Source organism: Arachis ipaensis, chromosome B09 (assembly GCF_000816755.2).
Source record: "Arachis ipaensis cultivar K30076 chromosome B09, Araip1.1, whole genome shotgun sequence".
In the NCBI taxonomy this organism is placed as follows: Eukaryota; Viridiplantae; Streptophyta; class Magnoliopsida; order Fabales; family Fabaceae; genus Arachis; species Arachis ipaensis.
Window position 1 is genome coordinate 3,678,297 of NC_029793.2, and position 21,890 is coordinate 3,700,186.

General features: G+C 31.4%; 4 protein-coding genes and 1 long non-coding RNA gene across 7 annotated transcripts in view; 3 read left to right on the forward strand and 2 right to left on the reverse strand.

The window, feature by feature from the left end:
* LOC107617261 (rop guanine nucleotide exchange factor 12) overlaps window positions 1–1,746 on the forward strand; it is a 3,296-nt gene extending 1,550 nt beyond the window's left edge. The window contains exons 5-7 of the mRNA XM_016319004.2: window positions 1–257; window positions 375–695; window positions 841–1,746. Of these exons, the coding sequence (XP_016174490.1) occupies window positions 1–257; window positions 375–695; window positions 841–1,221 (959 nt within the window). The 3' untranslated portion in view covers window positions 1,222–1,746. The remainder of the gene's footprint in view (window positions 258–374; window positions 696–840) is intronic.
* LOC107617260 (photosystem I reaction center subunit VI-2, chloroplastic) lies at window positions 1,717–3,030 on the reverse strand. Its single transcript, XM_016319003.2, has 3 exons — window positions 2,778–3,030; window positions 2,242–2,368; window positions 1,717–2,011 (listed from the first exon to the last, which is right to left on the reverse strand). The coding sequence occupies exons 1-3, from the start codon at window positions 2,903–2,905 to the stop codon at window positions 1,832–1,834; spliced, it is 435 nt and encodes a 144-aa protein (XP_016174489.1). The 5' UTR covers window positions 2,906–3,030; the 3' UTR covers window positions 1,717–1,831.
* On the forward strand, window positions 3,800–15,949 carry LOC107618406. 3 transcript variants are annotated; one of them, XR_002354499.1, is made up of 5 exons: window positions 3,802–4,141; window positions 4,262–4,315; window positions 4,767–4,831; window positions 15,057–15,195; window positions 15,301–15,497. XR_002354499.1 is itself a non-coding variant. In XM_021112317.1 (4 exons), the coding sequence occupies exons 1-4, from the start codon at window positions 3,956–3,958 to the stop codon at window positions 15,576–15,578; spliced, it is 636 nt and encodes a 211-aa protein (XP_020967976.1). In that variant the 5' UTR covers window positions 3,800–3,955; the 3' UTR covers window positions 15,579–15,949. The 3 variants fall into 3 exon arrangements, 2 of the variants coding, with proteins under 2 accessions (XP_020967976.1, XP_016175949.1); XM_021112317.1 differs by lacking the exon at window positions 4,767–4,831 and having other exon boundaries at window positions 3,800–4,141; window positions 14,885–15,195; window positions 15,494–15,949; XM_016320463.2 differs by lacking the exon at window positions 4,767–4,831 and having other exon boundaries at window positions 3,803–4,141; window positions 14,885–15,195.
* Window positions 7,232–9,820, forward strand: LOC110267150. Its single transcript, XR_002354500.1, has 2 exons — window positions 7,232–7,370; window positions 7,468–9,820. It is a non-coding gene; the product is annotated as an uncharacterized LOC110267150 (long non-coding RNA).
* LOC107619254 (homeobox-leucine zipper protein GLABRA 2) overlaps window positions 16,337–21,890 on the reverse strand; it is a 13,791-nt gene continuing 8,237 nt past the window's right edge. Inside the window, exons 7-11 of the mRNA XM_016321513.2 lie at window positions 21,459–21,668; window positions 20,354–20,528; window positions 19,586–19,857; window positions 17,962–18,051; window positions 16,337–16,813 (exon numbers count right to left, since the gene is read on the reverse strand). Coding sequence (XP_016176999.1) covers window positions 16,391–16,813; window positions 17,962–18,051; window positions 19,586–19,857; window positions 20,354–20,528; window positions 21,459–21,668 — 1,170 coding nt within the window. The 3' untranslated portion in view covers window positions 16,337–16,390. The remainder of the gene's footprint in view (window positions 16,814–17,961; window positions 18,052–19,585; window positions 19,858–20,353; window positions 20,529–21,458; window positions 21,669–21,890) is intronic.

Here is a 21,890-nt window from a genome sequence, read left to right on the forward strand (position 1 = left end):
TCCAAGAGAAGCAAGAGTTCTATTATGTAAAGAAGGATGCTTCGGATGATTCGGAGAAAGATGGAGGGAAGAATGATGACAAGTGGTGGTTGCCTACACCTAAGGTTCCAGTAGATGGTTTATCTGAGGCATCAAGAAGGTTTCTGCAGTACCAAAAAGATAGTGTCAACCAAGTCCTCAAAGCAGCCATGGCCATAAATGCTCAAACTCTATCAGAAATGGAGATCCCTGAAAGCTACATTGATTCCCTACCCAAGGTAAGTTTGACATAAATATTAAAAAGTATTTAGATATTACTTTCATTTAGACAAAATAGTGCATTGAAATAGTGATGTTATAGCTTCTTCTCAATCCTTTCTTTTCTTCTTGTTTAGAATGGAAGATCAAGTCTAGGCGAATCGATCTACCGGAGCATTACAGTTGAGTTTTTTGATCCGGACCAGTTCCTATCAACTGTGGACTTGTCATCAGAACACAAGATCCTTGATCTGAAGAACAGAATTGAGGCTTCAATGGTAATTTGGAGGAGGAAGATGAACCAAAAGGACTCAAAATCATCTTGGAGTTCTGCTGTGAGTCTGGAGAAAAGAGAACAATTTGAAGACAGAGCAGAAACCATCTTGCTTCTCATTAAGCATCGTTTCCCCGGAGCTCCTCAATCTGCATTGGATATAAGCAAAATCCAATTCAACAGGGTAAGGCCTAACTAAGAACAACTTTACTATTTACAATTTCTAAAAGAATCTAAAAGAATTGCACCCACAATCTAAATTTCTAATTAGCCTTTTGGCCTTATGATAAGACTAAATTCATGGAGGGGGATCTCTTTTGCCATGGCAGGATGTGGGGCAAGCTTGTCTCGAAAGCTATTCAAGAATCTTGGAAAGTTTGGCCTATACAGTGCTTTCAAGAATAGAAGATGTACAATATGCAGATCAACAAACTCAAAATCCTAGGAAGAGTAATGCTGCAAAGAGCTCAATTCCAAGGCCTCCAACAACTCCTAAAGATGATGTAGACAGTGGTTCGATGACCCTCTCGGATTTCATGGGTTGGAATGGTGGTGATCACAGTAATAAGGATCCTTTCGCGGCTACAGACGACTTCTACAAGGATATTGACAATGGAAAAGGCCAGAAGCTTCCAAATGTAACGACTGATAAGAAGGTTTCCTATCTTGATTCCTTGGGAGGTATGAGAAGTCCAACTTCGCGCCATTAATGCCGCGAAATGGAGGACTAATAGTATGACAACTGATGAAACTGGTTCCGAAATAGGGAAGCAGGGAAAGCAAGGTAGAAGAGTATATCTATCTATATATATTTATAAATATATAAAGTCTTCAAGAAGAACAATTAGGCCTCCATTGAGGGTGTTCTTCAAAGACTTGATTGATTATTATTTGATAACTATTAATTTTATCTTTCAATTTGTACATAGAAGTGAATATATACAAAAGCTGAATGTTTGTAACATATTGTATCCTCAGTGTAGGAAGGATTTGTAGTCATGCAGCTGCAAAGATGAATTCAAAGAATTCTCATTGTATATGTACTATTACAAAAAAAAAAAAAACATGTTATTTATTAACTAAATAGCTTCCAAAAATTGTGGAATGAAAAGCATTGTTCTAAATATATTTGATTCCATTGTTTCTCTGATATTGGTATGTGGATATTTAGGTCTTAATTAGAAAACCAAAGCAATGCATAAGGCTGATGAAAGTAAAAATTAAACATGTTTGAATAATAATAGTAGGATGTAGTAGTCATCAGTCATCACACTTTACACATTATGAAAAAGCAAGAAACATGGAAAATGTGGTAGCAAATTAGATCTTGCCACGTGGACCAAGCTTTGGTGGGAGTTGTGGGCCCTTCTTGATTGGGAGAATGTCACCTGAAGCAGTGGCACTGAAGTATGCAAGTGTTGAACCACCTCCCAAGATCAAGAACTTGAGCAACAATCCCCTCTTTGTGAATGGAGCAGCAAATGTCTCAAAGAACTTGCTCTGCAAATCCATTTTCAATGATGTAATTAGTTGTATATATACTTGTGCCACAAGAAAGATAGAAATTTGAGACCATGTGTTGTTTTGCACATTTTTGTTATATATTATTTCATATTTCAAAATGTATTCTATACGGATAACCGGTTTGATAGCTAACTTTTTGTGTTAACAAGTAGATAATTTTTAATGTAGCTAGAAAAGATGGAGATGACACAGATGATGAGATGAACCTGAAGAGGGTTGTAAGGTGAAGGTGCATCTGAACCATACAAATCCCACTGCCCTGTAGTGTTGCCAATGTCCTCCAAATCAAAGTACACACTCTTGTCACCATACTTTGCTACCACAGCACCACTCCTGTTAATGTTAATGTCATACTCTATTAGCATTCATTCAATGTTGAAAAGAGAAAATGAAAGAGCCAAGAAATTGAAAGAAAATTTAAGGAGGAAAAAAAAAACCAGTTTTCAGTTTTTGACTATATAAAATAGTTGAATTATAAGGGGGAAAAAACCCACCATAAGTAGAATACTAGTGTATATACACTAGTGGCAGAAACTATGTAGCTAACCAACCATAAATACTTGTTAGTCTCAATTATACTAATTAAAAACTAATCATCCTTAAGGGTCATTCTTCTTTCTCTTCTAGAAAGAAAAGAAAATGAGTCCATGTTGAATTGTTGATACTTATATACTCATCAAGTCAAATTTCAACATGTGCAATAATATATCATTTTTTTTTATAAAAAAAGTATGGTAGTTACCTGAATTTCTTGGATTTTAAAGTTTGGTGAGAGGATTTGAAAGAGAGCTTAGTTCCATTAAGGGAACTTCCAGCAAGTCCATTGACTGCAGCTGGTTGAACAGCAGCTAAGGTTGCAAGGGAAGCCATGAATATGTGTTCTGTTTCACTCTGTAACTAACTTCACTTAGATTTTCTGTGTCAGGTAGCAAGATTGTTCATAGATGTTTTGGTTTTTGATCTGTTGATTGGATCTAATATTGCCACGTGGCAAGCTACATTTACTTGTGCATATTTGGGATGCTCATTTATGAGGTGACATGTGGCTTGAAGATAGATAAGGTTATCCAGTTTTATGAAAACTCTTGTGGTCCACAGTAACATTTGGCTGATTCCAACATAGGATCTTTGGAGGAATTTTATGTATAGCTTACAACAATTTTGTCTAATAATAGTTGCCTATGTTAGTTTAGTTTTCCCCCCTCCCTTTTGCCACTCTTCATGTTTTTTTTTTTCTCACACAATTTAAGTTTACTATTAAAATTATTTGGCTTAATTTTAATTTTATAAGTGAAAAATTAGAAAATATTATCACATTTTAGCACTTATTTATGCTTAATTCTTTAATGTATCTATAAATAATATCAAATAATTTTACTTAAAATTTATTAACAAATTGATGCATTGCATGGGATAAAATTCAAATTCCTAATACTTGTTAAGTAGAAGAGTATGCTGGACCAAGTCAAATTGTTTAATTTTTTTATTCAGGTGATACAATACTTAATTTTTTTATTATTGTTGAATTTCTTTTTTTTTTTGGTAGGAATTATTGTTGAATTTTACTCTATCATCGTTTGAAATTAAAAAAAAAATAATTGAGAACCACTTCCATATCATGGGCTTGTCTTTTAAAAGGTTTTATGTGAACTCATATACTTGGGCTTTCATTTAACCTTTAAGCCAAAAATTCTAAATATGCTATACCCGGATGACCAAGAAAGGGCTTGCCCGATGACCAACCGAAAGGGGATAAGAGTTTGTCAATTCCGGATTAAAAAAAAAAGGAGTTTGTCAATTACTCAATTTATTTAAGTTTCATGCTGGGAAATGACTATTCTTGTGTGATTCAATGATTAATATTCAACACAAATGAAATGAAATGCCATTGGTGTCACAAAAAATTTCAAGCGAGTAAAGATGAAATCATTAACAATAGCATACGCGGGGTTTCATCTCCAATGTGGAGAGCTCTTCGCGTTTCAGGCTTGCACACATCTAAGGTGGACGTTCTCCTCCATGTGCTCCTGTCTGCTCTCGCCGTCAGCTGTCTTTTCTGGTGATTCCTTCACGCAAGCTGCCTTTGTCGTGGATTTGGTTGATCAGGTAATCATCAAATCGAACCCTAGCCCTTTTGTCTTCATCTCCTAATTTTCTTTCCTCTGCCCTACCAAACGTCTACAGCCTCTGTTTTTTAGAACTTTGCTTCTCCGTCGTTCATCGCAGGTTAGGAATTTTTCCATAGAATCTCAAATTGAAGATCTGCAATCAATTAATCAGGTATACTCTTCTGGTCTCTTTAGTTCCAAACTTGTTTTCCTCTTCATCATTTTTTTTTCCTTCATTGTGTATATCCTTGTGATCAAATTTCGTATCTCTTACGCTGTTAATCTAGGTTTTACTATCTAGGGTTTGTGAATCTGCTAATTTGCGAATTGTCTATCTGATTTCGTAAGTTTCTGGGTTCATATTCTTTTTTATATTCTTTGGAAGTTGCTGTTAATTTGAATATGGTCTACGAATTGGATTCATCTTCTTCATTTTGTTGTTTGCAATTTGGTGTTAATTTGATTATCATTTTTCCTTTTGCTAGCTGTTGAATTTTTTGTTGCATGTGGTTTGTCTATTTTATCAATTTTTTGGATTTTATAATGATTACAAAGATGAAATTTCTACTTATGTTTTCTTATATTTATGGATCATGGGTTTGGTTTTGTGAATCATTGTCTAGGTATGAGGTTTCTACCTAATCTACTTTTTCAGTGGTGATGTGATTGGTAGAATTTTTTCAGCCAAGTGAGTTTATAGATCCATCCTCTCCTATTCGAGTTTTGCATTCTCGTTTCCATTCTCATTCAATAATCCATTTGAATTGTTTGTTATATTGTTTAATTTTATTTTTGTATTTTTTTAATAAAAATTATTTTATATTTTATCTCTTGCATTTCATAGACACAAAATTGTTTGCGCTGAATTTAATAGCTTAATTGAGAAAGGAATGGGTGTTGTGACACCAAGATGGCATCACGGTCCTGTGTTATCTTCCCTTGAAAGTGTCTTCTGCACACATAATGATGATCTGCCATATATTTTTCACTGAAAATGTGGAAATTCTTATCAACGTATGGGGTTTCTATCTAATTTATTTCATGAGTGGTGATGTGATTGACAGGAATTGATTGATAGTTTCTTGGTCATTTATTTGCATTTTGATGAAACCTTTGGTTAGTCAACTCAATTGCATTTCATTTTTTTATTGGTTATGAATCCAATTTTTTTTTGTTCATATTCAAGAAATCCCTTAACTTCACATAAAGTGAATTGCTGGTTGCATGTGGCTTATGTGATTCATTATCAAAGTATGGAATTTGCACCTAATCTATTGTATGAGTGGTGCTGTGATTGAAAGAAATTGATTGATAGTTTCTTGATCATTTATTTATATTTTCATTTGATGAAATCTTCGGTTATTTACTCAATTGCATTTCATTTTTTTATATTTTAGCTGTTTCATAGACATAAAGTTGTTTGCCCTGCATTTAATAGCTTCATTGAGAAAAGAATGGGCTTTGTGACACTAAGATGGCATCACGGTACTGTTTGTGTAACTAGCAAATCCCCTCCTTCAAAGAGAAATCCATGGAGCTGGTTATCTTCCCTTGAAAAAGTCTTCTGCACACCTAATCATGTTCTGCCATATATTCTTCATTGAAAATGTGGGAATCCTTATCAAAGTATGGAGTTTCTATCTAATCTATTTCATGAGTGGTGATGTGATTGACATGAATTGATTGATAGGTTCTTGGTCATTTCTTTGTATTTTGATAAAACCTTTGGTTAATCAACTCAATTGCATTTCATTTTTTAATTAGTTATGCAAAAACTATTGTATATTTCACCTCTTGCATAGAACTACAGCTGTTTGGCCAAAATTTAAGAGCTTCATTGAGAAAGGAACGGGCTTGTGCCACTAAAATGGCATCACGGTACTGTTTGTCTAACTAGCAAATTCCTTCTTCCTAAGAGAAATCCATCCAGCAGGTTATCTTCCTTTGAAAATGTCCTCTGGACACATAATCATGTTGTGCCATATATTCTTCATTGTAAATGTGGGAATCATCATCAAGGTATGAGGTTTCTATCTAATCTATTTCATGAGTGTTGATGTGATTGATAGGATTTTATTGATGTGTGCCTATAATTTTTTTCACATTCATTTGCAGTTTGGAACATATGTTTACCTAATACATTTACTAACTCTCATTGTCATGAGTAGAATCAGTATTTGAGGCAGTTGATGACTGCCTTCCCTATGGTCTAATGATATGTAGGAGCACTATATTAGGCATTGTGTGATATCTTCTTTTTTGGTACCTATTCCTTGAATTCTTCAAACTTTGACTGGTTTTTTTGTTTTTTTATTTTTTTATCAGATTTTCATCGTGTGATTAGTTCTCCCTATGCCATTGAATGGAGATGCATATGCACTCGGGTTTTCTTTTTCCTCCATTTTCATGTTCAATTTGAATTCAAAAAGGTGAGTCTTGTGCCCTGAATTTTTTCTATAAAAGGGTGGTTGGTGAACCACATTCAATGCACAGGTTGTCTTCTATTTTCTCCTAGGCTGTGTTTATTCCACATTTTCTGTGTTTATATCTTCATCTATTTGATATGATTTATAAGATGCATCCTCCTAGAGAGGCTTAGAGGTTGAAAGTTAGGGTTCTAAGGCTTTGGGTTGTGCCCTCTTTTGGTAACCATGAGGTTCCCAACTCAATGGAGATGATTCTCCTTGATGAACATGTTAGTCCCTATTAGCTACTGTTTTAAATATGGTGTTAGTTGTTCTTTTTAAGTTTTCAACTTAAAATTATGTTTTTCACTAATCTGATTTTGTTTTTTTGTTGCATTTCCAGTGTGAAAAAATTCAAGCTACAGTTAAGAAATAACTTCTTAATAGGTTTAGGGATCATATAGTTGAAGGTCAAGTTTATAGAATGGCATACTTTACTATTGTGTCAAATCATGGTAGTTATAGAGCAACTTCTCATGAATTTAAATTGATTTTTCTTCATCGAACCACTGTTGTAGCTGTTGATGAAGATGTTATCCCAAAGACTTGTTTTAACATGTTTCCTTTTTCTGACCTGCTGAACATGACCCAAGATTATGATTATTTAGTTGGTATGATTAAACAAATTATTTAAATATTTAAGAAGTTGTGTTTATTTGGAATAGATACCATTGGTCTTTTAACTTCGGTGGGAGAAGAGAAATAATATGTAAAAGAGGGGAAAATCGTGAAAATAATTGTGCTGGAATTAATTTTAAAAGAGTATGTTGATTCAGTCATTTATGGTGGTTTCTTTTTATCTTTGAATTATCATTTTTTTTATTTTCTGTTTCATTCTTTTTCATCTTTTGAGTTTCAGTCCTACAATGCGTTGTGCATTGTTTAGGGACTATGTTAATCAAGTAAATCATTTTTTAGCCTCTGGCTATGTGGAGCAGCTTGTTTTAGTCATTCAACTTGCGAAAGTCAAGTTCTTTAATTAGGGGTACATTGTTTAATTTCTGTACATTTTCTTATTGCTACTCTGAGTGTTGTCTCCCATAAACTTTGCTAGACTCTTTCGGTATTGCTGTGTAGGTCAAGTAGGTCTCCAAAATGTGATGTATGTCAATCAAATGTTATTTAATCCTGATCTTTTTGAAGTTGTTGAATTCAGACAGAGGTTAGCATGGTTTATTTCGCTGTTTTTGTTTCTATTCTTAGGATACAACCAATCTAGAGTAATAAGTACATGTATTTGCATCATTTTTTTTGTTAGTATGATTGAGCAAGATGTCAAAGGTACCCAGCCACTATTTATTGCAAATGAGGGTAAAATTATTTTCTTGAAATATGATTTCATGCGCTTAACTAGAAGATGCACTATTGAAGAGCTCCAAGATAACAATGAGGTTGGCATTTATTGAGTTAGTTGTGTTTATTTTATACACCAATGAACGAAAAAAAAAAAACAATTTTCAGATCTATTCTTTTATGCATATTGTTAATAAATTTTTAAAATGTCCCTTGCCTAGGAGGGTTCTTTTATCATTTTTGATACAATCAGAGGTATTGTTGAAGATGAAAATTGGTGGTATTCTGCTTGTGTGTGTGGAAAGGGTATCTATCCTCAAAATGGTGCATACTACTGTGATTTCTGTGTGAAACATATAACTAATGTCACTCCGAAGTAAAAACAAAAATTTGTTCAAAATGTTTTTTCATTTTTGTTTTGCGGATCTTTTATAAGAATAATATTTCATGTTATTATTCATTTTGAAACATTGTTTTTTTTTCGATTATGCAGATTTAAAATTAAAATAACACTTGAAGATCATAGTGGGGAGGGTATTTTCGTTCTGTTTGATCGTGAGCATCTTATTTGTTTAAGAAATCATGCGCTGACCTGTTTACTGAGGTTCAAAAAGATGCAAGTGTATGTTCTTAGTTTTCTTTTGTGTGTTGTTCACTTTGTGGTTCATTTTTTTATAACTATATTCTTTATTTTGGTTGATATGTGTTACTCAATCTGGGTATTTCTTATCTATTACCTTGAAAATAGCTTATATGTGGGGATACTTATCCTCCCATATTCCAAGGGCTCATTGGGAAAAAGTTGCTGCTGAAAGTTGATACCAAAGGTGTCGGACTTGATAAATTTTTTGGCACTTTCTGACTTAGGAGAGCATGTGATGATCCCACCATTATTGCTATGTTTGAACTTCCTGATTATGATGCTGATGATGAGTCTACTCCAAAAAAGGTTACATATACATATAAGTATTTTTAGATTGTGTAAATTCATTTTTTTTGGTATTGTGCTGTGGTCAACTTTTCTTATGTTCTTTTTTATTTTTTAACTCTTATGTTATATGAATAGGAGCCTGAACTAAAAAAACCCGTGTCATGTGAAAAAGGAGATACTGATATTAAGAAAGAGTCACCAAGCACTTCTATTAAAAGTGACAATGTTGTTGCCGAGTCTTCTGCGATTTTATCTAAATCCCCAGTTCTTATAGATTTCCTGGTTGAAAAATAGCCTAATGTTTCTGGAGGGATTGAGGTTGCTGCTTTAATTAATGATGAAAATGGAAATGTTGAAAAAACAACCAAGAATGATACCCTTAGTGATGACTTTTTTTCTGAACGGGATATATTGCTTAGCTCACCCGTGAAAGAAACTCAGGTGCGATTATATAATACTTTTTTTCCTTTCTTATGTGTGCCGTTTCTAAATGGATTTTTCATCGAGTCATTTTCATACCTTTTGTTAATTCCTATGTCATAGGAGGTGTTCTTCCAAGTTCTAAAAGCATGTTCCCACTATAGAGAAAAGGTTATTCATGAAGATCATGTTGTCACTTCCAAGGGCAAGAGGAATTTGAATCCTCAATTTGATGAGGCAGCTAATGATGCAAATGGGCGTGGGTCCAAGATTACCAAGGTTGATGGAATTTGATTTAAGTTGTGGAGTTGAGCTGCTGTGTCTAGGTGTAGGTATGTTATATAATATATCTATAAGTGTTTAGAAAGGCTTATGATTTCAAGTGGATCTAAACTAGCGTGAAGACCCGTGTAAATGCGCGGGATTAAAGTTTTGTTAACATTTTGAAAAATGAAATTATTCAATATAATCAGTATATTTTAGAGAAAACTCTCATATCTAATATTAATATTTAAAAAAAATAACCATACTAATTTAATTATATACTAAAAAAATAATCATACCTTTTTATGGTTATTTTTTTTAAATATTAATATTAGATATGAGAGTTTTCTCTAAAATATACTGATTATATTGAATAATTTCATTTTTCAAAATGTTAACAAAATTTTAATTCCGTGCATTTGCACGGGTCTTCACGCTAGTTTAGATCCACTTGGAATCATAAGCCTTTTTAAATATTTATAGATATATTATATAACATACCTACACCTAGACACAGCAGCTCAACTCCACAACTTAAATCAAACTCTATCAACCTTGGCAATCTTGGACCCACGCCCATTTGCATCATTAGCCTCCTCATCAAATTGAGGATTCAAATTCCTCTTGCCCTTGGAAGTGACAACATGATCTTCATGAATAACTTTTTCTCCATAGTGGGAACATGCTTTTAGAACTTGGGAGAACACCTCCTATGACACAGGAATTAACAGAAGGTATGAAAATGACTCAATCAATGAAAAATCCATTTAGAAACGGCACACATAAGAAAGGAAAAAAAGTATTATATAATTGCACCTGAGTTTCTTTCACTGGTGAGCTAAGCAATATATCCAGTTCAGAAGAAAAGTCATCACTAAGGGTATCATTCTTGATTGTTTTCTCAACATTTCTATTTTCATCATTAATTAAAGCAGCAACCTCAATCCCTCCAGATTAGGCTATTTTTCAGCCAGAAAATCTATAAAAACTGGGGATTTAGATAAAATCCCAAAAGACTCAGCAACAACATTGTCACTTTTGATAGAAGTGCTTGATGACTCCTTCTTAATATCAGTATCTCCTTTTTCACATGACACAGGTTTTTTTAGTTCAGGCTCCTATTTATATATCATAAGAGTTTAAAAATAAAAAAGAACATAAGAAAAGTTGACCACAGCACAATACCAAAAAAAACATGAATTTACACAATCTAAAAATACTTATATGTATATGTAACCTTTTTTGGAGTAGACTCATCATTAGCATCATAATCAGGAAGTTCAAACATAGCAATAATGGTGGGATCATCACATACTCTCCTAACTCGGAAAGTGCCAAAAAATTTATCAAGTCTGACTCCTTTGGTATCAACCTTCAGCAGCAACTTTTTTCCAATGAGCCCTTGGAATATGGGAGGATAAGTATCCCCACATATAAGCTATTTTCAAGGTAATAGATAAGAAATACCCAAATTGAGTAACACATATCAACCAAAATAAAGAATATAGCTATAAAAAAATGAACCACATAAAGTGAACAACACACAAAAGAAAATTAAGAACATACACTTGCATCTTTTTGAACCTCAGTAAACAGATCAGCGCATGATTTCTTAAACAAATAAGATGCTTCACGATTAAAGAAAACGAAAATGCCCTCCCCACTATGATCTTCAAGTGTTATTTTAATTTTAAATCTGCATAATCGAAAAAAAAACAATGTTTCAAAATGAATAATAACATGAAACATTATTCTTATAAAAGATCCACAACACAAAATGAAAAAACATTTTGAACAATTTTTTTACCTCGGAGTGACATTAGTTATATGTTTCACACAGAAATCATAGTAGTATGCACCATTTTGAGGATAGATACCCTTTCCACATACACAAGCAGAATACCACTAACTTCCATCTTCAACAATACCTCTGATTGTACCGAAAATGATAAAAGAACCCTCCTAGGCAAGGGACATTTTAAAATTTATCAACAATATGCATAAAAGAACAAATCTAAAAATTATTTTTTTTTCTATTCATTGGTGTATAAAATAAACACAACTCACTCAATAAATTCCAACCTCATTGTTATCTTGGAGCTCTTCAATAGTGCATCTTCTAGTTAAGCGCATGAAATCATCTTCCAAAAAAACAACTTTACCCTCATTTGCCATAAACAGTGGCTGGGTACCTTTGACACCTTACTCAATCATACTAACAAAAAAAATGATGCAAATACATGTACTTATTACTCTAGATTGGCTGTATCCCAAGAATAGAAACAAAAATAGCGAAATAAACCATTCTAACCATTCAACAACCTCAGAAAGATCAGGATTAAATAACATTTGATTGGCATACATCACATTTTGGAGACCTACTTGACCTACACAGCAATACCGAAAGAGTCTAGCAAAGTTCATGGGAGACAACACTTAGAGTAGCAATAAGAAAATGTACAGAAATTAAACAATGTACCCCTAAAGAACTTGACTTTTGCAAGTTGAATGACAAAAACAGCTCCACATAGCCAGAGGCTAGGAAATGATTTACTTGATTAGCATAGTCCCCAAACAATGCACAACGCATTGTAAGACTGAAACTCAAAAGATGAAAAAGAATGACATAGAAAATAAGAAAAAAAGATAATTCAAAGACAAAAAGAAACCACCATAAATGATTGAATCAACATACTCTTTTGAAATTAATTCCAACACAATCGTTTTCACGATTTTCCCCTTTTTTGCATATTCTTTCTCTTCTCCCACTGCAGTTAAAAGACCAATGGTATCTATTCCAAATAAACACAACCTATTAAATATTAAAATAATTTGTTAAAAACACTTGAATAAAAGAATAACACAATGATATACATATCAATCAAAAAATCATAATTTTGGGTCATGTTCAGCAGCTCAGAAAAAGGAAACATGTTGAAACAAGTTTTAGGGATAACATCTTCATCAACAGCTACAACAGTGGTTCGATGAAGGAAAACCAATTTGAATTTATGAGAAGTTGCTCTATAACTACCATGATTTGACACAACAGTAAAGTATGCCATTCTATAAACTTGACCTTCAACTATATGATCCCTAAACCTATTAAGAAGTTGTTTCTTAACTGTAGCTTGAATTTTTTCACACTGGAAATGCGACAAAAAAAACAAAATCAGATTAGTGAAAAACATAATTTTAAGTTGAAAATTTAAAAAGAACAACTAACACCATATTTAAAACAGTAGCTAATAGGGACTAACATGCTCATCAAGGAGAATCATCTCCATTGAGTTAGGAACCTCATGGTTACCAAAAGAGGGCACAACCCAAAACCTTAGAACCCTAACTTTCACCCTCCAAGTCTCTCTAGGAGGATGCATCTTAGAAATCATATCAAATAGATGAAGATATAAACACAGAAAATGTGGAATAAACATAGTCTAGAAAAAAATAGAAGACAACAGAATGCATGTGCATTGAATGTGGTTCACCAACCATCCTTTTATAGAAAAAATTCAGGGCACAAGACTCACCTTTTTTAATACAAATTAAACATGGAAATGGAGGGAAAAGAAAACCCAAATCCTTATGCATCTCCATTCAATGGCATAGGGATAACTAATCACACGATGAAAATCTAATAAAAAACAAAAAAAAAATAGTCAAAGTTTGAAGAATTTAAGGAATAGGGACCAAAAAAGAAGATATCACACAATGTCTAATACAGTACACCTATATATCATTAGACCATAGAGAAGGCGGTCATCAACTACCCCAAATACTGATTCTACTCATGGAAATGAGAGTTGGTAAATGTATAAGGTAAATATAGGTTCCAAACAGCAAATGAATGTGAAAAAAAATTATAGGCACACATCAATAAAATCCTGTCAATCACATCAACACTCATGAAATAGATTAGATAGAAACCCCATACCTTGATAATGATCCCACATTTACAATGAAGAATATATGGCACAACATAATTATGTGTCCAGAGGACATTTTCAAGGGAAGATAACCTGCTGGATGGATTTCTCTTAGGAAGAAGGAATTTGCTAGTTAGACAAACAGTACCGTGATGCCATTTTAGTGGCACAAGCCCGTTCCTTTCTCAATGAAGCTCTTAAATTTAGGCCAAACAGCTGTAGTTCTATGCAAGAGGTGAAATATACAATAGTTTTTGCATAACCAATTAAAAAATGAAATGCAATTGAGTTGATTAACCAAAGGTTTCATCAAAATGCAAAGAAATGACCAAAAACCTATCAATCAATTCCTGTCAATCACATCATCACTCATAAAATAGATTAGATAGAAACTCCATACCTTAATAAGGATTCTCACATTTTCAATGAAGAATATATAGCAGAACATGATTAGGTGTGCAGAAGACATTTTCAAGGGAAGATAATCAGCTCCATGGATTTCTCTTTGAAGGAGGGGATTTGCTAGTTACACAAACAGTACCGTGATGCCATCTTAGTGTCACAAAGCCCATTCTTTTCTCAATGAAGCTATTAAATGCAGGACAAATAACTTTATGTCTATGCAACAGCTGAAATATAAAAAATGAAATGCAATTGAGTGAATAACCAAAGATTTCATCAAATGAAAATATAAATAAATGACCAAGAAACTATCAATCAATTTCTTTCAATCACATCACCTCTCAGACAATAGATTAGGTACAAACCCGATACTTTAATAATGATTCACATAAGCCACATGCAACCAGCAATTCACTTTATGTGAAGTTAAGGGATTTTTTTAATATGAAAAAAAAAATTGGATTCATAACTAATAAAAAAATGAAATGCATTTGAGTTGACTAACCAAAAGTTTAATCAAAATGCAAATAAATGACCAAAAAACTATCAATCAATTCCTGTCAATCACATCACCACTCATGAAATAAATTATATAGAAACCCCATACGTTGATAAGGATTTCCACATTTTCAGTGAAGAAAATATGGCAGAACATCATTACGTGTGCAGAAGACATTTTTAAGGGAAGATAACACAAGATCGTGATGCCATCTTGGTGTCACAACACCCATTCCTTTCTCAATGAAGCTATTAAATTCAACACAAACAACTTTATGTCTATGAAATGCAAGAGATGAAATATAAAATAGTTTTTATTAAAAAAATACAAAAATAAAATTAAACAATATAACAAACAATTCAAATGGATTATTGCTTGGTGCTACAACTAAAAAGAAACAATGATCAGCTGCTTATAACTCAGCTCCTTTAAACAAATTAGAGTTTTCTATTTTGTCAATAGAGGAGCAACTGTGCAATTCAGATATGTCGGTTTCGGAATCTTTTTTATTTCACTATGAAATCACATGAACCAACAGATTCAGATTCACCCCGATCGTAACTCTTATGTGACTGACCATATGGATCAAGAAACACTTAATAACATATATAGAGTGTTCCATATAAAATATAATAAGAATGGTGAGCCTTCATCACCTGATGTGATAGTGTTGTCTGGGTCTGAATCATCTGATGATGAGTTCTCATCAGACGGTGATGAAAATGATGATGAAGATGACACACTGGAAGGGGATGATCCTCATAATCCCATATATTTGTCTCGTGCAACGAATTCATCAACGGAGGTCATCGAAGAAAGTAATGAAACAACAGAATCGTCTGACAACGGGTAATACTAAATGCAACTTTTTTTTTATGTTTTGCATTTTAATATCGTGGTACATATAGATATCTTTTAATGTGGTGACTAACAAGTTTAAATATCCTGAATCAGATACACTCCAGATGCTTATTATTAGAAGACAATTACAAATTCGGATTTGAGTCAATCTAGACTGACAAGTTGATCTTAAAAGAGTTATTTCTTTTTTTTTTCCTTCCAAACTTATTAAATATTGGTTCTGTATCTGTTATTCATTATATAGAAAAATACTCTCTTTATCCTAACTATAAATCATTCATTGTAGTATCTGTCCTGAAAATTTGCTGCATATATTAAATTCTCTGGAGATAGTTCGATTTGGAAGATCACTGGTCCACCTTCTAGTGTAGGCAAGAATATATTCTTTTTCCACCTACTGAAAAGTGGAGGAAGAGATTGAGAATGGAAGTTTGGGGTTGAATGGAAAGAATGTTGTAAAGTATACAATTTAAAGAAAGGGGACAAGATTACCTTGAAGCTGTACTCCCTACTTAACCGCTAGATAGAGTTGTTGATTCAAAGATCTTAGAGCTTATAAAAAAAGGCATCCTATGTATTACTCTGTGTGACACATATTTTTAACTATATGTTGAACTGTGTTGGACATATTTTGTTTTCTTATTAATGGAAAGTAATTATTTAGGTGGTTTGAAACTTTCTGGTGTTACTTTTGGATATGTATTACATTTTGGAACCTAGATTTTTTATGTTCTAAAATTTAAAATATATATAGTATGTGAACTTGTTACTTAATCTATGTAATTTTTTACTATATGGTATGAATAGTTGTTGTAAATGAATACTAAGTATTTGACTTTTTTTTTCTTCTCTTGTATTAACAATTAAATTAGTATGGTTATTTTTTTTAAAACTATAATATTAATATTAGATATGAGAGGTTTCTCTAAAATATATTGAATATATTGAATAATTTCATTTTTCAAAATGTTAACAAAACTTTAATCCCGTGCATTTGCGCGGGTCTTCACCCTAGTAGAAAAGTATTATGTGTAATCATTCTCATCTCCAACATCAAATCAATAAATAATTTCTCTATCATTAAATTAAATTTAAAATCATATGACATAAATTTCATACTCTATGAATATAGCAGCTAATGAAAAAGACCATTTATCTAATTAATAATCTTACATGTTCACTATCAATCTTCTTCACATTGTAAACATGATTTGATATTCCTTAATGTACAAGAAACTAAACTCTTGACTGATTCCACAGACTCCAAAGTCAATTTTGCTGATGATGGAGAACCATTACTATTATTATTAGTAATTACTTGGAATGCCATTGTTAACAAAGACCCTCCTTCTACAGTATTCATATTTTCTTGTTGTTGTTGCTGCATCATAGTAGTAGAAGTAGTAATCAATGGCCTTGAATCAACCCCATCAGGGAGAATTGAGAACCCTGAGGGTAATATTGGAATGTTGGTTGAATCACATCCATTCATCACATTCTTCATGCTAGGAATGTCCACAGGAGCATACACTACCATTGATTCATAAGCATTTGTGGAGCTATCTTGTAATATCCACCACTTGATGTTTTCTTTTGATGTAATCTCCTGCAAATTATGAGAAGCATATATAATAATAGGTAAAAATTCAGATGCAGTCGACTTCACGGGAAGTTGATACTTAAGAGTCGTTAGATGAAAATTTAGTCAAATCAGTCAAATCATTTAACGATTTTTAGTATCAACTTCACGTGAAGTCGACTGCACCTGAGTTTCCACCATAATAATAATAATAATAATAATAAGGAAGGAGAAAATTTTATACTCAAAGCTAATAAGGATGAACAATTTTATCTAAGATAAAAGTTTTAAGTTATCTGAGAAAGTATAATTAATGAGAAATATTTCTAAAATTATTTGACTACTCGCTTAAAATCATCTTCACGTGAAGATATATATAATTGTTAAAAATTATCAAATGACGACAATTTGATCAAACTACATGTTTATTTAACGGTTTTCATTTATGATCAAACTACCTTTTAAAGTTTTAATAAATTAAATCAACCTTTTTAATATTAACATAGTGAAAGATAAATATAACAGCAGTTTGAAATTGTCGCAAAATCCTTAAAAATAGCTACAATAAAATTGTGTTTGGAAGAATAAACAATTAGAGTGTGTTTGATCTGTATTTTTTTTTTAATATTTTTTATTTTTTAGAATTTGTACAAAAAAACAGTAAAAATAATAAAAATTTTATTTTCTATTTTTATTTCCTAAAAAAAAGTAAAAACATAAAATATTATTTTTTATTTTTATCTTATATTTTTGTCATAAAATTCTAAAAAAAATATACTAAAGATACAAATGCAAACTAAATGGATCCTATTTTCAATATATACACACACGGATATCTAAGAATTTCTTAAATGTAAGAAATCGTACATGTTTTAAATAAGATAACTATTCCCATGAAGATGGCAAAAACATCTTTTTATGATATTCTTGTTTAAAAAGTGTAACTTATTTGTTTAGTAACACTTTGAATAAAGGTAACACTTTTACTTTAAATAAAAATCAAACTCTACAATCTATCATCCAATGATCAAAATGAAATATCTTCACATGATGACAATTATAAAATTTTCATTGGAGTAGCCACCTTTAAACAATGCATTTAGAATTGAATTCAACTAATTCAGTGTGTTATATTTTCTCCACAAAATAAAAGGAAGCTTATTATAAGAACTCACATGGATATTTACAGCATTGCCCCGATCTTGGCCTTTGGCTAATGTTGCTATGGACTGCACCGATGACCCACCAGTGACCATGATATCCCACTGTATGCAAACAAAAATAATTATAGACAAAGACAATAATAGAAACTCAATGGTCCAATTGCTATATAATTCATCACCAACTTGGCTAGCTAACGTAACACCCTCTTTGGATTTTTTTTGTTGGATGCAAATGAATCAAAATCAAAATCAATTCTGAGTACGCAGAATAATTCTTCATTTTGGAAAAGGAGAAGTTCAGTTTTGTAACGATGATGAGGTTGCGATGGGAGTCTATACAGGAGCAAGGCTGTTTATATTTATTAGATAATAAAAAAATATATGAATGATTATATATATATATATATATATATATATAATTAACAATCAAAACTCAATAATTCAATTTTCATAAGAGTTGAAATCATAGTAAAATTTTGATACCAACATAAGGAATTGAATTCATTTAAACAGCCTGTAATTAAAGATTATTTAGGGACTACTAGTGGCTATCATTTGTGTCTCTAGGAGGCACAAGTGACCCACCACTTGTGTGAAATAATTTACCCTATGATCTATGCTAAGAAATTCTTACATTTACCATTTAACATGTCAATTTTCTGGGTCTATATATATATATAGTTTTCTCTCATTTTCATTGCATTTATGATCTTAAATTATTGTGAGGTACACACAACAATAATTTGTTCAACTAGTCAATTTTTATATATAGATACAAACTTTTTACCTCTATTTTTATTCTTTTATGTTTGATCCTATAAATTATTAATTTTCTTTTTTTTCACAAAAAAAAATAGTAATATTAAAAAGTAGTTAACTCACTTTTAATCTTGACTTATCTTTAAAAAAAGACGTTTTTAACATCTTTATTTAAGTGACTCCCTAATTAAATTACTCTACCTATTCTAATTAATAACTCAAAATAGGAAAAGTCTAGGGGGCCAGCAACTTTTGTGTTTTCTGGCCAGCACTTAGGGCTTGTTTGGGTGAGCTTTTAAAGAAAGATCTTTTTTTGAGTTATCTTTTTCTAAAAGATCTTATAGAGAAGTAAAAGTAATTTTATGTTTGGATATCTCATGTAAAAAAGTCTTTTTATCTATCAATTATGTTTGGGTATAACAATATAAAAGTACTTTTTTGTTTATTTATTACATGAAAAACATATTTTTTTTAAGGAAAAAAGATCTTTTAAAAAAAGATGTAAATTACAGCTTCTCAAAAAAGATCTTTTTTTGATTTTACTAGTGCTTTTACTTTTACTACTAGAAATTTGCCAAACACATTAAAAAATAAAAAAATATCTTTTTTCAATGAAAAAATATCTTTTTTTAACAAAATAATGGCACACAAACATACACTTAACCATCAAAACAAAAGTGAGTGATCTCTCACCATTAAATGTAATCTCACACCATTAAAAACACTATTGATAACCAATTTATGGTTACAAAACACCAAAATTGCTGCCCCTACCATTCCTCCTCAAAATAAGATAAAGTAGTTACATTCTAAACTCTAATATAAGAACATGTATATATTAACTAAGTAGAGAGCAGTGCATTATGAAAATTTGTACCTGAGACCTATGATTTTCATCCCTCAAGAAATGAAAAAGAACATTTGGAGGGAGAGGAAGCCACACAGAAGAAACAGCTGATAGGATGACACCAAGAGGTTGACCAGGATCATTCAAGTTCTTCCTAGAACTGATCCTAATGTCTTCTCCATTTTTACTTGTCACCTTTGTCCATGTATGGAAGCTTGAGGCTCCAATTGCATGGCAAAAACTCCATCTCATTCTTTCTCCTAACTTCAATATGCTCTTTCTTCCAGCTGATGTGGCAACACCTAACAATATCATCATCAAATTGTAAATGGTACGGTCAAGTTTGGTGAAAAATTTTATCAATAGATCGAATTAGTCTTTCAAAAATTACAAATTAATCATTTTTGTTATTCTGTCACCTCATTAATAATTTTCATGAATGATTGATGATATGAAATATTAATTGATAACATATATGATTCCTGATATGTCTAATTAAAGGTGCTAACCAAATATGTTTATGAAATTCTATCAGTTTAGTCTATTTTTTCAATTACATCAACTCTAACTCTAACTCCAATATAATTTATCGATTAAATTGATAAATTTTTATAAACACAACATTTAATTAGGCATATTAGATGTCGTGTATATTGTCGGTCAACATTTTATATCATCAGTCGTTGACAAAAATTGTTATGGAATGATCTAATTTCACTATTATTCTATAAAAGTTAATATAATTCATGAGTAGAAAAATAATAAAACTAATTAATAAAGAAATTATTACAAACTGACCAGTTGAATCCTTGATGGGAACATTAGTTGCCATGAAGAAAACAAGGCGTTGACATTGAAGCTGCAGTGTTGATATCCAGTGCCTTGCCCCAAACGCTGTACCGTTATTCACAATGCTTCTATACATTCTGTGCACACTGCTTTTCTCGCATTCCCAGTGTTCCACCCAACTTACCTAAATCCAAAATTAACAACAATGTGCTTATTTAGCTGAATTTAAATTCCATTAGGGTTTTTACGAATTATAATAATTACGAAAACTATGTTTTATACACAGGTCATGGAGATCCTAATAAAAACTATCTTTCCTTTATCAAAAATGTTATTTATACATTAAAATCAGTCACTAGTATTTGTGTATAAATATATGTGTAGTTTAATTTATTTTCAATATGTATTTATATTTCAACATGTATTTTATACTGGTAGCTAATTTTATTAGTGACTGATTTTGGTGTACACATAGCATATAGCCCCTCACTTATATATGAGTTTAATTTTATTGTAAAATAATTTTACACGATCATCTTATCATATTTATGTATTTACATAATTTTTTAAATAATTAATTTAAAATTGATACTTTTTTGATAATACATTATTAATTAAGAAAAAGTTTAGAGACCAGCAATTTTATTGAATTTTGGCAAGCATGTAACCAGCAGAGAAAGATGAGTCATTAGATGAAATTTCACACCAATCTCACACCATTAAATCATTATTAATGGCTATTTGATGGCTACCAATCACAAAAATTACTGGTCTCTAGCATTGTTCATTAATTATTTATATAAAATTCTTTTACATTCTTAGTAACATAAAAGTTATATATATTCTTGTGCGTGAATCATGACGATAACAATTTAAAATTGATGTCATGGCATACGTACTATATCCAATTTGAAACAAATATTTAGTTTAAAATATGAATACATACATAAATTAAAGATAGAAAGTGGTTTTAATCTATGGAATATAAAAAAGGAAAATTGATATATAGAATTCAGTTTATATTGTCACTTACTATAAAAAAGAATTTATATTATTAAAATAAAAGTGAGAATATTTGTTTCCTAATAAGTTATATGATAGAATAATTAGGTACCTTGCAATGACCATGGGACTTATCTTCAATAATGCAACCAGAAGGGCGTTTTCTGCATTTAAGAAGGGAAGCATCGATGTTGTCTTCTACTTTGTCTATGGAAACATCAACAATTCCCCACTTTTCATCACTTAACTTTCTGCAGCATCTCACGAAATACACTTCTCTTGTTGCCACCATTGGTGTCAGCATTTGCAACTCAGCAAACATCTTCAAACCCATGCATATAATTATTTTATCATATTATATATTAAAGATCAATAGATTTTTCATATTTCTAGCTATGTAGTATCATAAAAACTACTCTTAACAATAAGTTCATTTATTAATTTGATGAAAAAAAATACTTCTTGCCATTTTATTAAATACTATCTTTAATTTAAAATTGTTTAACCAATATTGTCATAAATCTACTTTTTTTTATTTAAGTGT